Source organism: Temnothorax americanus, unplaced genomic scaffold (genome assembly GCF_048541705.1).
Source record: "Temnothorax americanus isolate GAGA-0224 unplaced genomic scaffold, ASM4854170v1 Scaffold3, whole genome shotgun sequence".
NCBI classification, from domain to species: Eukaryota; Metazoa; Arthropoda; class Insecta; order Hymenoptera; family Formicidae; genus Temnothorax; species Temnothorax americanus.
Genome location: NW_027509442.1, coordinates 139,351 through 156,861, shown reverse-complemented (window position 1 = coordinate 156,861; position 17,511 = coordinate 139,351). Strand labels below are relative to the sequence as shown.

The window sequence follows — 17,511 nt, the reverse complement described above, 5'->3', positions numbered from 1 at the left end:
CCGCCAGCGGCGAATTATAATAGTAAGCATTTTATTCGCTTGCGATCAAGGATAAGATTAATGCGGATTAGATCGGTGCGCGTATATAAACACGTTGCACATTTATCTTTTTCTAATTAGCAGAAAAAATTCATAAAAATATATCGATTCTCGTTCTGCGCACGAGGCATTATTCCTATCTTTGTTTGTCGATGATAAAACAAAGATTGATGTTAAAATTTTCCAGGGTTTTCGTTTATCACGTAGCTGGGTGATAACAAACTTTATACAAGAAATTCGATGACTGATTATCAATATGTCATTTTGGTTATTCGTAGTGACGGCTTTGTGCCCGATTTTCTGAAAAATTAACTATTACATCGTGTGCGTCGTTCAAAAAAGGTTAATAATACAATACTATATAATTGTAAGTACCTACATTAACTTTCCGGCGGGCGCGCCTGCGTACTTTGTACTAAAGTCCCTATATAGAAGTAAAAGTCTGGATGATTGTGGTTTAACTTTTGATTAGCTTAATATGAAATGGCAGATTTTATCACCAATCAGTGATAAAATGCAATAACGTTTGTGAAAGAAAGGTACAAATACATTAGTATAAGTATGGTAGTAGGTGCGTATATACATACGCCATTTTGTATCAACTTGAACATTGGCCAGATTTACTTCTAGGGACTCTATACTTTGTAGGTAGACGTGGCGATTATGGACGGGATTGTAGGAGATTTAGGGCCGTAGGGTCGGTATTGATGGGAGATCGGAGAAACTAGCGTAGTAGTGGAGCAGTCGTGGGATAGCAGCCTAAGGGCCAGCACACGAACATTGCCGTAGCGTCTTATGCCTTACGTGAGAATCTTGCGTTACGCGACACGCAAGCTAATCTTACGGCAACGCACAAAGAAAAGCGTAACGTAACGTACGCAACATAAGACTAATTACGTTTCTTTGTGCGTTGCCGTAAGATTGGCTTGCGTGTCGCGTAACGCAAAATTCTCACGTAAGGCGTAAAACGCTACGGCAATGTTCGTGCGGTACCCCTATAAGTGCTAGGTGTGGAAACGAAGGATCCCGAGTTCGAGTCCCGCGGTTGGCTCCGTCAATTTTTCCCGTCGCTTATAGGATGCACGGAAATTTCCGTATTAGGATCTCGGTTCCCCGAGGAGCTATTCCTTCAGTGTCTGTCTGACTGTCGATACGCGAGGTTGCTCGCTAACGCAAGCTATATAGGTTTCACGGATTTTTATAGAAATTCCAGAGTTTCCATGTGTACAAAGAATACTGGCACGCTCGCACCCGTTATGAAGAGGTTAATATTAATAATATCAAGAAAAACTGAAAATTATATATAAATCGAGATAAGTACTAGAAAATAAGTATTAGAAAATTAATATCTATTTATATATGTATATTCTAATAATATATAGAATAAAATATACAGAATATTTCAAAATCGAATATGTTTGAAAATATTTTATTCGGTATTTACGACATTTTCTAATGTAAAAAGTAAAATAACGAGAAGCGAAAAGTATGTGTGTAATATCAGAAAGTATAATGCTTCGGTAATATCGAAGGAGTATTGGATAGACGTTTCTAACGTCGACGTTGTACGACGTTCGACATTCTCTTCAACGAGGCATCAACGAGCTCTTAACGTCATTCGCTGACATTCGCTAACGATGAGTCAAGACAATCATCGAACGCAATAAGCGCGATTCGCCGAGACATCGCTGCTTATGGAAGCGCGATCTTTCGTCTCGATGAAGGCGGATGAACATTTTACGAGTTCACTATATCCTCATTTCACCAGCTTCGATCTGTTGAACTTGATACTCTCTCAGGTATTATTCTTCGATATCTACTTATGAAGCGAATTCCAAGAGAATTTCTATTTTTATTATTTAGCGAAAATTTAGCGTTAAATAAAAAATTCTAATTATTTAACGAGAATCTTTTATAAAGAATACTTTAAAGAGAATCTTTTGAAGAATAATTTAACAAAAATAATTATGCTTTTGAAGCATAATTCTGTATAATTTTGAGATAAATAAATAATCGTTTTTAAAAATATGGTCACGGAAAATTGTGCTCATCGACATTCATTAAATCGGATCGATAATTCCAAATACATCATACACGTGCATGAATTAATGATGACAATTTAAAATTTGTGTTTAATACTTGTCATCATAAAACATAATGATAATCAAATATGTTAATACTACAGTTAAACTATACAGTTTCAACGCTGCCGGCAAGAGGCGTCACATTTACCGCGGGTAAGCGCAACATGGTAAAGATTTTTGTCGATTGCAATGCGCCGGACCGATCGTTTCGAGCGATATGGTTTTACGACTGGTAAAAGTCGATATGAAAGGCGAGCGACGGCGCGGAAGCTTAGCCCGAGCCGTGGCGCTCGAGCCGTGGTCGAGAGGCGAAATGAAGGCAGGCAGTTCTCTCCCTCCGGGAGAACCGACGCCCGTATACATTTTGTAGTCAATGTGTCGAAATGTTCTCTCCCCGAGTTCTCCTTTCACTAATTGTAAAGGCCCGACCACCGCGAATATGTGACTGAAATTTATGAAAGCGTGTAGATATTTACCCAAGTATCCGGCTTTCGACGACAAACACGGCAAAACTGCAAAAGTAATACCGGTAACGAAGGGAGGACGGGTGAAAGAAGCCTTTGACCAGGAATTCAAAAGGAAACCTGCTCGAAGAACTGTCGAACTCGAGGTATTACGAAAACTCGCGCGAAGGAGAAAGAGTGAAGAAAGACGCTTATATAGTGCGAGACACACTCGGAGACTTCGATTTGCGATTGAATAAATTTGAGTTACCTACCCTTGTATTGAAAGAGATATAAGTAATTCCGAAAATTTCATTGCTAAAAACAAAGTAGGAATTTTTTACGTATTTTATTGAAATTTATATAATCACTCACAAAACTCCTAGCTTTATATTAATTAAAGGAATTCTTATGACAGATGTATAGCTTCAACTGGGAGTTGTATTTTCGACCTAAGCCTTTCTGAAAATAATAGCTACTTTGCGCGTCATAATTTTGGCAACCCATCAAATAAATATGTGTTAACGAGAATCGATCAAAATCGGAGCGAGGCTTTGACCTTTTCGCGCGGAAAGCGAAAGCGGAGCGCGTCGTCTGCCGTTTTATTCCAGAATCGCGATCGCGTTGGGTGTTTCGCGAACAACAAAATCAGCTCACGACGCAGCCATCGCCGCTGATCGTGATCCTTTTAGCAATATGGAATTGGACGAAAAGGTCGTTCGATGCTAATGCGCGAGGCAGATCGTCCCGATCTCTGTAGCTGTATTATATGTGCGTCTGAAAAACGATTTAATATAGTTAGAGATCTCATCGCTTCCCCGCCGACTTTTTGTTCTTGCGAAGAAAAGAAATGTAGGTTCCAAAAAGAGTGAAATGCAACCCGCATGCTTTGTGCGGGACCATTGTGGTCTCTTTTGAGTCTGTTTAAAGAGAGGGCTGAAAACAAGATACCGGAGATAAGGAATGATGTAATGCCGATTCGGTCACCATTCGGCGCTTGCTTCGAGCTATCGCATTTTATTATGTAAAGCAATAAAGGCTACAAGATTTTTTATAACGTCGGGAAAAATATATTTAAAAAAATAATAATTTCTATATACATTTTTTTATCTTATAAAAATGAATAAAATACTCGAATCTTTTTGTCACAATTAAAAATAAAATGTTTATTTCAATAAAAGTTAATTTAAACTTTTCTTATTTCTACGAATGATACGATGCGAATTTTCGATACAATGCATTCGGACTTTATAGAATTTCATCGAATTTATACGAATTCCGCCAGAAAACGCCTGGTTTTTTCAAACAAACATTATTCTCTCGGTTTATACAAAACGCGTACGACTGCGTTTGAAATGTTACAACTCTCGTCATTGTTTCTAGTATAATCCAATGTTTCGGAGAGACTTTCTTGAAGTCCTTTAAAAATTCATCGTTTTTTACTTTGTCGACATGTAAAGCCGTATGACTGCATTTGAAACGTTAAAACGCGCGCAATTCTCCGCATGGGTTATTTCGATGGAATGAGGGAAATATTTTCAGATTTCGGCCGTCACTTTCCAAACATCGCTTCTCCCAAATGTGTTTTTTTTTTCAAACGTTACTCGCAAATGGCTCCGGTTGCGTAAATCACTCGCCGATACGTGAGTAGAAAGATAAATTGCAGAATCGTTTTTGCATGCTATCTTTTATAATTTTTTCTACCATAGTCAAGCCTGATAACGCCGTCCTGACCCAAACTGTTTTGTGTTGTACATCACGGTAAAACATTGCCTAAGGCTGATAGTGCACTAGCGAAAAAAGGTGGCCCGCTGACGAAACGTTCATGATAAGCTACGAGGACAGAATCGAAGTTGAAGAAAATATTTTTCTGCTAAAAAAAAATCTCACTCGCAAATACTAATTTTGTCTCACATTTTGAAATTTAACCAAGAAAATTGTCACCGTGCTCGCTAAATAAATGTTACAATTGTGATCGTATCACAGCTGCAGATAACGTGCAGTTCGTGACCATGGCGATATGTTATCTTGGCCTGTCGTTATCAAAGTATCGGTTTGCATTCGCTCTGTTACCCTTCAATAATCTTTTAGATGGTGCTTAGGCTGAATTTGATATCTCGGAAGCCATTAGCAAAGAATAAATAATGACATTTCACTGATCTGTAACTCTATTATGCATTCAACGGTTTATTTCTTGAACGAGACAAGACTCAGACCGCGATTGCTGAACGACACAGGACGTTTTTTGAGAAGCTCTTTTATTCCTACAAAGATTGAAGTTTCAGATTAACCCTATTCTTTCTTTATCTGTCCGATATTTATATCTTGCTATATCTTTTATAACCTGAAATTCTCTTGATCATCTAGCGATCGAGAGAACTGCTGATAAAATTGGGCTTAAAGTTAATAGTCATGTACCGCAATTAAATTTTGTATTAAATTAAGTATGTATGCTTGTTTTATACCCCATCATTATTGGAAACATCTAAATCTAATTCAGGAAAGCTGAATTCAATTTGTATTATTAATAAATTACTACAGCTTCAGAAATTAAGGTCATAAATTATGACGATATATTTTCACGCGTGCGGTACTAAGAACTTATATCACAGTGCATCAGCTAATTCATAGTGTTAATTCGGTAAAATTTGACACTTGACTGCAATAACAGTAGTGTGTTGCATTGAATCCGAGTGTCGGATTCCTTAGAATATCAGAATGTTACGTGAGCATAACTCTCTTTACTTTCACGAACTTTAGAACAAATAATTTAGAACAAATGTCAAAAGAAATTGTTTTTTAAATTGTCCAACATACTCATCTGATTGGCTATGTAATCACTCATGTATTTGAAAAACTTATTTCTGGAGCGGCGAGTGCAAATCTTATCATTGCATTGTTAATCGACATGGATAAAAATAAATCAGATGTAGATTACAGTTGTGGAAATAATATCGTCATACATTTGTACTAATTTGATTGCGATATTTTTTACGTGAGTGAGACAAAGAGTTGCAAATAATACTTGAATTGTTCTGTATGTGGTAGGAAAAAAAATGCGTTTTTCTTGACACACATGATAATTTCAAATATTCTTGATTAGCTTGATACCTCGTGCTTCGCTACGGTATGCGAAGAATTCTATAATTCACCCCCAAATCTAGATTTGCCCCTTTAGGGGTTGATTATGGCAAAATCTTGAATTATGTTTTTAAGCATTTGTATGGATAACCTTTGTAAGCAAAAACCAAGCCGATATCTCATCGGGTTTAAAAGATATTGAGGAATCCGTAAAAACACATTTTACCCCTTTTTATACTCCGTTAAAGATCAAATTTCTAAAAATCCCTTCTTAGTGGGTGCTTACGTCATGGAAGGAATATGATCCCCGAATTTTATGTTTCTAGGTTTCTAGGTTTAGAGAGAGAGAGAGAGAGGGCGTTGATGAGTCAGTCGGGACATTTGTTTATATGTATATAATAATATAAAGATATTCTTTTTTCACTTTTTGCACACATTCACAATTTTATTCTAAAACATTGTATATAGCTTGCAGAAGTGTTCATTTTCCCATCTCCTCCGTGTCTTTGTATTCCGTTGTTTTACGGCTGAAGTCCTTTCTAGACGGACGAGTGCGTCTCTGCCCACGACGGGGAAAGGCCTTTTTCAAAGCTTCGCCTTTCTGGAATCGCATATACAGAGTCTCGCCTCGCCTTTTATAACGATGCCACCGATCTCGCGACCTTCAAGATTCGCTTCACGCATGTATACATATACGTACACACGTACGCACATTTATGTTCTATTTACACATCGTCATCATCAGCCGATTCACACATCTCTTTCTCTCCAGCTTGTCTCACTCAATGATTTTCTCGTACACAGAACAACTCGATTTTACTTTACCGATATCTAATTTTGCGCAGATATTATCAGGAAAAATGTCCTTTTGTGAATAGTATAAAATACAGTTCTTTATATTATATATAAATAAGTGTCTTGCGGATGTTGGTTCAAAAATTTTGCAACAGTTGTTCGATTATGTAAGAGTTCTCCCGTAATTTGTTCGCATTATAAAGTAATTAAATTTCCTCGTGTAACTATCTTATCAGACGTAACTTGACAAGGTAGTGAGAGCGAATTAAATTAACGTGTGATCGGAATTTTGTCAATCTGCACCCAATTATGTGTAATACATTCATTACCATCGAGTAATTATTTCCACATTATATAAGTACAAAAATAATTTGCTAGCACAGCAGATTTTATACTGTTGTAGCAAAATCTGTCCGTTATTATATGGACAGAAAAACGATTTGTTAGGAGTATTAATCGCTATTTGTTGGATATATAATTTTGCTGACTACGAATTATTTTGCTGTAAGGCCAAATTGATTCTCGTTCGATTATCAAATTTTTTTTGCTGTATTAACAATATAATTTTGTTACATGAGCAAAATTATATTTTTATCCATATAATTTCTTTCGGAAATTCTCCAACTGTCTAGCAAGCCTCGAATCATTATTGCAACACGTACAGACAAATTAATAGAACAGATAAGTAGGGTAAACTCAAGTAAGATGACCACAGAGGAAAAATGGCCAACACATGTTCATTCGATGTTTCATGGCGAGTTAAATTGAAAGAACATAGGTTGGCCATCTTTCCTCTATGGCCATCTTACCCGAGTTTACCCTATCACTCGAAAGCATGCGACTCTTGCGTTCGTAGTTATCCTTAAATTTAGATTCTCATGAATATTAAGACCTGCTAATGACACAGAGTCAAGCCCTTATCTTGCGGTATAATTCACAAATGGAATCGGTAAACTTTCTTTTTTGTAGAAAGGACAAAAGAGAATACGACACAATATTCATAGAATACAACATTCGTTCTCTCATAGATCACACGTACTTCAAAGCATACATACACCTAATACGTCAAAAAAATCAGTTTTGCATATTAAAATTGTTAGTTGTATTTTGTTATGAACATAACGTGCATATGTGCGGCCACATCGCATATAGATGCAAGAAATCTGCGCGATGGTTATTGTCTCGGCGCGTCTATCCTCTTTTGTCTTTTCTCTTCGCTCAGTAAGGCGACAAGCGGAGCAGTATAGTTTTGCTCCGATAGCAAATGTATTTGCTAAGAATACATTATTTTGCTTTAATAGCAAATTAACGTGATTCTAAAGACAAATACACTCAATAAATTTTTTCTATTCTTGCAACAAAACAGATTTTGTTTTAATGACAAATAATTCGTAAAATTAGTTCCGTCAACTAAATTTTATTGCTGTCACTAAGGCCGGTTTTCACACGCAATGATTGGTGGCGCCAGGCCGCGCCAGTCGACTAATGCCAGTAAAAATGCAAGTGTAAACACTTGATGCAAACTGGCGCTAGTAATGTGGCGTTTACTGGCGGTTATTGGCCAAAGCATATAACCTCAAAATTTGAGGTTATATGGTTGTTGTCATTTACTGTGTGTTTAATAAATGTTAAATATTTTCCATATTATACGCCAATCACTGTGTAAACACTTGTGAGTTTGCCAGTTGGTTCTGGCGCCAATGAATGCCAGTCAGTTGGCGCCACTAATCATTGCGTGTGTAAACCGGCCTTATAAGAAACTCGCAACTCGGTGCATCGCATAAAAGAGTCATCGTGCAGTCTCGCTTCACGTATAGGTACTTGGCGCGAGACTACCGTGACTCTAGATATAAAATATCAATGACGATTTTGTTACAACAGCAGAATTATTTGTTTCTATGTAGTGTATCACAAAAAGTAGACATTTTTAATAAACAACAAAACATTAGAGATGTGCGAATCAAGGATTTTTTATGTCAAATCAAATCGTATCGAATTTTATTTTCTCTTTCGAATTCGAATCGAATCGAATCGACAAAATTTCATTCGAATTGAAGCAAATCAAATACTTTCGAATCAAATCGTTGAAATGTAATTTTTAATTAACAATATCATTATTATTATAGATTGAATTTTAACATGTAGATAATAAGAGAATATTTTATATATATATATATAATATGTGGAAAAAAATAATATTAATTATATAATATATAATATAAATTCTTTTTAAAGCAAAAATATATTTAAATATTTAATCCGCTTGGTTCTAGAACGGTTATAATATTGAAAGTACTCACTGAATGCACCTATTAACATGATCGTATTTTTGCTTATTGACGGAAAATTATTTTATAAAATTGGCAATGTACAATGTGATTCGCATTCGATCCATCTAAATTCGAAATTATCGAATAGTTCGGATTCGAATCATAGAAATTCGAGTTCGAATAGTTCGCACATCTCTACAAAATATTTATACATTATTGCATTTTTAAAGCTTTCAGAAATATTTCTCAATGACGCATGACTAATATAAAATTCACACCCTGTGTGTTATCGTCTAATCTAATACATACCAAGCTTTGTTCGTATGCAATAAGGCAAGGTTAATTCACGTTGAAATTCGCATCTTATCGGCTGTCAACAAAAGAACGTTTATGGAATTAATGGAAAATTTTACTGTTGAGAGTTACATAATGTTACACGTTACGATATGTTGCGGTTATAAATAAGAATTAGCGAACGGCAAATTACGGCGGGAAAGAGACGCGGGCGCAAGAGTATTTCCCCACGTGCTCCTCTCTTTGAGAAAATTATTTATAACTGCTGCATGTGGATTTTTTTTCTAACGTCAAAGACCGCTCTCAAAGGCTTTATGATAAACGATAAGAAGGAAAAGAGAAGAAGAGGAGCGTATAGCGAATTACACGTGCTGATATCGCGCTTTATCGCTGCATGCGACGTCATGCGTCCGATAAAGTCGTTTATACAGAGGGCTGTGACCGATACGGTTTTCCAACTCTCCCCTATTCCATCGAACCCGCCTAGAGGCCTCGCGTCTTAAAAATCCGATTTTTTGCTTCCTCTCATTTTTCTCAGGAATATTTCTGATTTTTTTTGAATACCTTTGAGTCCATCAATTCCTTAAACGAGGGTAAAGATTCTTCCTTCTCATGATTGATTCCGAGTGATTTCTTCGAAGATTTCCAGAAATCGACACGATCTGTGACACGTTTGACTGCGAGTACTGGTATAAGACAGGAAGGCCACAGTTCGTGCCTATATATAAGGTCTTAGCAAAGCAGGCCAAAATTGTCAGCAGTTTTCAGAATGCAGGATATTTTTAGGGCCGGCAACCGGCAACTGTTATTGGTTGGAAAACCTTTAGAACGATGGAGCACTGCTATGATATAACAATGACGAATGATGATTGGAAAGAATGTCCCCTTCCAGAATCCAAGCAAAACGCATGCAGAAATTTAGAACGATATATATTGAAAGGACCAATAAGTGCGTAATATCCATCCATAATAAGTGAGGACGAATGACCGATAATATTGGTCATTGAGTTGGAAAAAATGACAATTAAAAAGAATAATTTCAAAAAACTTGATCTACTGTAGGGTAAGTTCGGGTAAGATAGCCTTAGAGGAGAGATGACCCACCCATTCATCCGGTACTAGATGACGAGCTGGATTGAGAGCACATGAGTGGGTCATTTCTCCTCTATGGCCATCTCACTCGAGTTTATCCTATGCAATTAATGTAATATATAAGAAGAATTTTAAATAAAAGTGTCTGTGAGATAAGTGATTGAAATAAATCATTATATACAAAAATCATTTTGAATTTGGATGGTTCTACACAAATTATATAAAACGTTTCCTTCTTATCATTTCACGAAATAAACGAAAATAAGTTCAGGTACGCACGTTTAAGAAATAATACAAAAAGCTGTTAGTGTTATCGCACACCGGTACGACGAGAAATTTTAATTATAAAGCTTTCCAAATTATATATCACGGAAAAAAATTTAGCTAAATTTAGTCGTAAAATATGAATAACCAATATTTTTTGCAGCGAGAGCTATAGTTTAGCAACAGTAACAAAACCTTTTGTTCTCGCTGGAAAAAAATGTTAGTTACCCATATATTACGACTATTTTAGCTACAGTAGCTAATCTTTTTTTCCGTGATACTGACAATCGTGTTTTTTTACGACCTCAATTTTCGTCCTCTCAAATGATTTATCCTCTTTTCCGCTAATTAATCGCCGGTCTTGAAATGAGCCCTGAAAATCTTGCGTATCACGATTTCAATGGGCTCGGCCCCCGCCGAGGACCGCGTAATTCGTAAAATGTTGTAATAATCGGGTGCACGGCAGAAAGTGTGTAGCAACGCGAGTTTCACAAATGGGTCAGCGGGCACTGCGAGGATGGTAGCGGTGTATTCGGGGCCCGGCGCGCGCGTATACGTACGTTTGGCAACGTATTTATCGTCGCTTGCGAAAAGAGAGTCTCCCCTCGTCTGTCGCACGGCCGAGGGTCATCCTCTCTCGTTCCCTTTTCGCGCGCGCGTGCCCGGACTCCGTGCAAGATATATGAGGAACGTAGAACGGCGATTTTCGCCGCTTATGCGCGAGGCGGCGCGCCGTCGAAAGTTCGGATGCAAAAATATCTTCTCGATGATATAATAATGTGGGCGGTGATATTGCCTTGCAAAAATTATTGGAGGGAGTATAAGTGAAAATGTGTTGCCGTAATCATTAATACATGTAATCAAATTTTGTTATAAGTTATATTTATGGCATAATACATACATATATTTATAGCATATTCCGCGTACAAAGCTGATTCGCAACTAAATTGCTGGAAAAAAATTGATTCCAAATTTTTCGGAGAATCTATAGTCAAAAGGAAAATAAACTTTCGGAGCATTTTATGCGCCAAATGTTTTTGTAATATATTAGTTCGACAAATTGTGGCAGGGTAAATTCGCAAGATGGAGAAAAAATGTTATTTTTATGGGAGGAAGAGAAGAGGGGGAGACTTAATGCCTGTAAACGACATCCGCTCTATAGACACAAGGATCCAATTAGAGCTCGTGTTAAGAATATGTTTCGAGATCCTTCATTGTATGCCGCCCGGCTCGAGCTTCAGCGAAAATTTGTGTCGTTTCTTAAGCGCGTTAAAAAGAGCGTCTTCTAGAGGTAATAACGTTACAATCGCGAAAAATATATATAATTAAACGGTGCGGTAGCAATCAACTCAACTATACATTAACGCAAATATACCTCTTGCAATAATTTAATTATTACGTTTTGCAATTAAAACAAAAATGTTATAATAAGAGGTGGAATTTCACGTCAATCATATAAACAGTTTTGCTGTACATATCAATTGATTTTATATTCCAATTTTGCTAATTAACAGAAGTTGTATCATTTATCGCAACACATGCATGGTAACGCGCGCGCGCGCGGAATTTTTCATTATATCTATATTCGTGTACGTAAACAGAAACGTGTAACGTGTTAAGGCCTGGACACATACGAATTGACGGAAGACGTAAGACGTAAATCGTAAGGAAATCCACTAATCAGAGTCGACTATTCCCCTCTTCTTCCCTCTTAAAAGAGAGGAATAGTCGACTCTGATTGGTGCATGGATTTCCTTACAATTTACGTCTTACGTCTTCCGTCGATTCGTGTGTGAAGGCCTTTACGGACGGTATCCGGCCGGCTTTAATGGATATTCAGTGTTTATATCACGAGGACGCGGGCTACGATTCTAGACGTATATAGTAGAAAATGACAAAACGTGATGATTATTTGGAGAAATGGTTAATGGAACTACGATTAAAATATGCTCGGCGAAGCAATAGAAAATAATACTTTATTAAGATAAATAATAAAATAGAATATATATATATATATATATATATGCTATTTTCATTACGTTAATATTATGTAAATACATCGATTTCTTTTGGTTAGGCTAAGCCTGCTATGCCTCTATGTATCTTATATATGAGTGAAAGCACAACGTATATCTCTATGACCTATGGTCTTTCCGAAAAAGTAAGCATATATATTGAGGAGGACAAATTTAGATGTTCGCGTTACCGCTAGATGAAGCTTCGCTTCAAGCCGTTTTTATAGTACGTAAAACTGTATAGACACGATTATAATACATCGGGGAGAGAAGTTTCTGTCTGTATAATATATAACACAGGCGAGACTACGTATACGTTATCTCTAACCGCTTAAATTTTTAGACAACGGAATCTCGAATATTGCCGTTGGCATGTTTGCGGTGAGATAGCAGCTGCTGCAGCTGATGGATATAATGTGAAAAAAAAAAATAATAAACATAGACATCTTGTAAACGCAACGTTTTAATTATATATTCGATGCGTGTACATATCTCTACACACGATGACATTAAACTAATAATTCGCTCGGCTCAAGGACATGTAACGTGTAACATGTAATACAGGGTTTTCCATTCTGTGTGACATCATCTAATATATTTTCGATACTTGTTTGACTGAATGTTTTGTTCAACGTTGCGTCGAATAAACGATTATCTCCTTTCATTCCGAGTAAATTATAAAAGTAATGTAAAACATGTGCAAAATCGAGTCAAACGATTGTTCCAGTAAATATGCTCTAACAATAGTTTAATAGGTTCTCAGATATTATTTTTATTCTTTATAATATATCGCAAAAATATATTTGAAAGCTGTAAAGTAAACCGAAAAAAAACTTTACATTATTAGTTTAATTATTATTGATTATTTACATATATTAATGGCTTGTTGCTTTATGTACCTCTTTTCCATGCATTCAGCGCAGTGTGATTTATTTATTCTCTGTATATTTTCCGAAGAAAATTTCATAAAAAATTTTTCATATAAAAAAAGTATATTGCTTGTAATGGATTCGAAGTATACTTGATGGATACGTGATTAATAATTTTGCATTTTAAAGAGCTTAACAGCTGTAACATTTTCGTTTCTAGAAAATCGAGATTTCTAACAAATATTAATTGTGCATCAAATGTGCAGCCTGAATCTTCCATACTGCGATCCAAATGAGAAATATTGATTTAGATAATGCACGTGTATATTATCTGGTTGTCTAACAGTGTTTTATATTGCCCGGAGCTTACTCGGTATACGAATCGTTAGTACAGAAAGAAATTGGAGCAGGGAAAAATGAAATAGGAAGCGTGCGCCTTCAGCGCGTTAATTAAAAGTGCTGCAGAGGAAGTTGCCAAGTAAGAAGGGCGAGGCTGAATGGAAACAGCTGCTACTGGATGACGACACAGTCTAAGAGCGCGCTTAGTTCAGGAGCTTCATCACCGTTAGTTTCACCAGCGGGTATTAGAGCCAATACCCATCTATTAGTCTACTAGGGCATCCTAAGGGAACCGAAGCATCCTAAGGGGACATCATTGATTTTCTTTTCAAGAAATCTGTTGAGAAATTTTAATCAAGCATTTATAAGAATTTCTGAATATTTCAAACCTAACTAGTGCGTATGGTAATCTTTGTAGATAAAGAATTGACAAGAATTGAAGAATTAAAGAGCATTAATCGGATTTCAATTTTGATTCTTATTAATAGCCGATATATACTCGACGAAATTAGATTTTACTGGTGTTGCGGAAGATCGAGTTTGTTTTGTTCCTTCATAAAATAATAGTTTATGCAAGAACACTTTGGTCACAGTGTTATCTGAACGTGTTCTCTGATCTGAGTCAGTGTCGATTTGATTATATCATACAAGATATTGAATTTTTGCGCTGGACCTGATTTGTCGGGGTTTTTTGTTCAATACGGTCCATGCGGAAGCATTAGACATCTGTATTAGGCGTTGGGGTGTGGTGGTAGGACAACGTTATAAGAAAATCTAACATCAGGCATTTTTCTTCGCACTTTCTGTTTTTTTCCCTTCATGACACGGATATATAAAATAAAACGTTACTTCTTTTCGATAAGAATCATTTGACACACAAAGGGAGGTAAGAGGTAATCAATTATATAAGGGATAGTGTCGTGCCTGATGATTTTTCCACATAATAGGACGCATCGAAATTTAAACAAGATCATACTTTCGATTTCTGGATAAACTCCAGCTCGATTGCTGCGAAAGCTATTTACAGAACTGTTTCCCATACATATGTACTTTACACGACTATAAAATTATTTTCGTAATATACTCCTCTATAGGAATAATATCTAAAGTAATTGTGAATCTGTCAAACTGTTGTTAGAGTTCCAAGTTCTTGTGGCGCAGTCCGTTAGACACCTTAATAATTTAAATCTTAATACGCTCATACAAGCAGTGATCTTCTACGAATTTCTCTTTTCGTTACTTCGAATTTTGCACTAGTTTCTGTGCTCAAACGCTCGCCCTTCGATAAAGTTAAAGCGCGACTTCGCGGAACCGATCCACGTGTATAGGTCAGGTGGGAATTTCGTCAGTTTTTTCGCGAAATCGAGAGCAATATTATTAACCTTTGCACAAATAAATGTAATTCATGGGGTAAAAACGTGCTTTTTATTTTAACTAGATATAAAAAAATTAACAAAAAATTATTTTAAAAGCAAAATTAGATGTTTAAATTTTTTACTTAAATTGTACATTATATTGCCATTGAAGAGGGAGAGTGAGAGGAGAGAGGAGAGAAAAATTAATTTAAGAAAACAGTCCATTCTAAAAAATATAAATTTTAAAGATATTTACTTCATGCTGACGATATATAAAATCTCATATTTGTATAAATACTACAAATTACATGCGATAATCGTGATACTTTTAATTTAGAATATTATTAAATTTTATTTGAAATTATATTTGAAAATAATATATATATATATATGTAATGTTAAAATAAATAAAAAAACGAGCAGTCAAACTGACAATTATGTTAAAATTTTGATTAAAATTTAGCTTCTGATATTTCCAAATATATAATATTTAAAAAATACTTTTCTTAAAATATTAATTACATTTTATTTACTAAAAATCGAATGTATATGCTAATAACTTTTAAACAATATTTATACATTGTTCAATTAATGCTTTGTCTCTGAGCGAAGAACGTTAAAAATTAGAAAAAAAAAACGATATCTGGTGTCTGCTATGAAACCGATAGTTCCTATTATCCGAAGTTATTTAAAAATAAACCAAGAGTAAAACGCTTTGCATTTCGGATTTGGATGAAGAACGTGTTATCATTATGGTACAACATATAACATCATCGTACACGAATGTTAATAACAGAATTGTCAGTTGAAGATGTTAATGATAGAGTTTGAAGAGAGTTAGAAGAATTAATGTACATATTTTAATTCGATAAATGTCAAGTAATTTATATACCTCGTGTCCTCATTTCTGTTCGCTACGATACGCTCCACTCTGAAAGAAAAAAATAAAAGAATAATCATTTCTCACATGCCTGATACTATGCACCTACATTCTACAGTTATACATTTTATCACACGCAACGTAAGTAAGATAAATTATATCAAAATTCTCGCTAAAACATATATCTGCTTTGTGATAATGTAGTATAGTGATGGAATTAAAAGTACAAAGGAGTGTTTAACTAGAAAAGAGTTTAAAGTATAAATTTTTAGATAATTAAAAAAATTATCTAGATTTATATTAAATCGCACAACCACGTTTAGTCATTATCGCACAAAATGTGATAATTATATTTCATATTGTACGATTTAATATCGAAAGTTATAAAGCTATTTAAAGAGGCTTAAAAAATTTCTATTATTTATGTATAGAGCAAAGTAATATTATATATTATTCCACAGTCGCGTTACATTTCATCCGAGGATTCATAAATCTATAAAATCTTGATGTATGTCATATGTCTTTTGTAATTAATATATTAGGCCAAAATGTCATGTGCATCCGTTAACGAAAATGGTTCGCTAAAGAGGCGAATGCACTTGACTGTTTGTAGTCCGCCCCGGTTTCTGGGGTTTATGGGCGGCGATTGGCGTCTGCCAGAAAAGCGTGAGTGCAGTGCCGAAAAGGAAACGAGGGAGTCTTTCTTTCATCGGGTGTTCCATTACCAAAGACAGGCTCATACCCGACACGTGGTGTAATGTATACCGCTGTTTGGGCTATATATGGTACACGCCAGGAGTATAGCCGATGCTTTCACGAATCGTTTACTCTGTCGCGGAGTTAATTTGTCTTTAATGAAAATTTAGGTACGTGTAACATTTTCTTGTAGCCTTTTCTGGCGAATTATTACTCCAATTACGTGTCTCTTTTTGACAGAAATAATCTCAATGTTCATGCGGTGCGAGCGCGAGTCAAAACCAATTTCGTATTGCAATTATAAAATATTTATTTTTAAAATATTACCATTACCAATGAAAAAACAAATTATCAATCACTTTCAATACTCTGAAAATTATTATTTAATGTTCATTTATATTTAATATATAGATATTATACACAAAAATTTTTAATTTTAATCAACTGCTTATCTCATCGAGATAAACTTTAATTCTTATTTTTAAGTCGCGTGCAATAAATAGATACACAAATATGTAAGTAAATAAATAAATCCTTTCTATAATAATAAAAAATAAATTCCTCAAACAACGTATCATTATTTTTCACATTCACGGCTATAAAATTACGCTGGTCATTACCTCGAAAACCAGCTCTCGTCGAATAACGTTCCTGCGTTAGCATTATCACACTCCGGAAATGGCGCAGCCAAATATAATGTGCCGTTCAATACGAGAATCGTGCGAGCGCTTTCTAAATATTCCTTTGTTAGTAATGTCAGGAGTATTACGCCTGACATTTTCTATTAAAATTTGACGTTGATAATTGACAGAGAAAAATTCAATGAATGTTAAATATTTGTCCAAGTTTTTGACGCGTACGTGTCATATTCATATTAAATTAAATATTCTTTCATGAAAAACACATCAAGCAATATGATTGTCAAAAATTGCTAATATGTAATTTGAAATGCGTTTAGATTTAAAGTTTATAGTCCGACTACGATAGTTTAACAT

The 17,511-nt window shown here is 35.4% G+C and overlaps 1 protein-coding gene across 5 annotated transcripts in view; it reads right to left on the bottom strand.

Annotated features, from left to right (window-relative positions):
- Positions 1 to 17,511, bottom strand: part of LOC143900506 (protein gustavus-like) — a 137,509-nt gene that overhangs the window by 30,967 nt on the left and 89,031 nt on the right. For 3 of the 5 annotated variants that reach the window (XM_077411934.1, XM_077411936.1, XM_077411937.1), the window contains one exon: positions 15,833 to 15,871. The exons of the other annotated variants lie outside the window; for them this stretch is intronic. In XM_077411934.1, the coding sequence (XP_077268060.1) occupies positions 15,833 to 15,871 (39 nt within the window). The remainder of the gene's footprint in view (positions 1 to 15,832; positions 15,872 to 17,511) is intronic. 5 annotated transcript variants of the gene reach the window in all.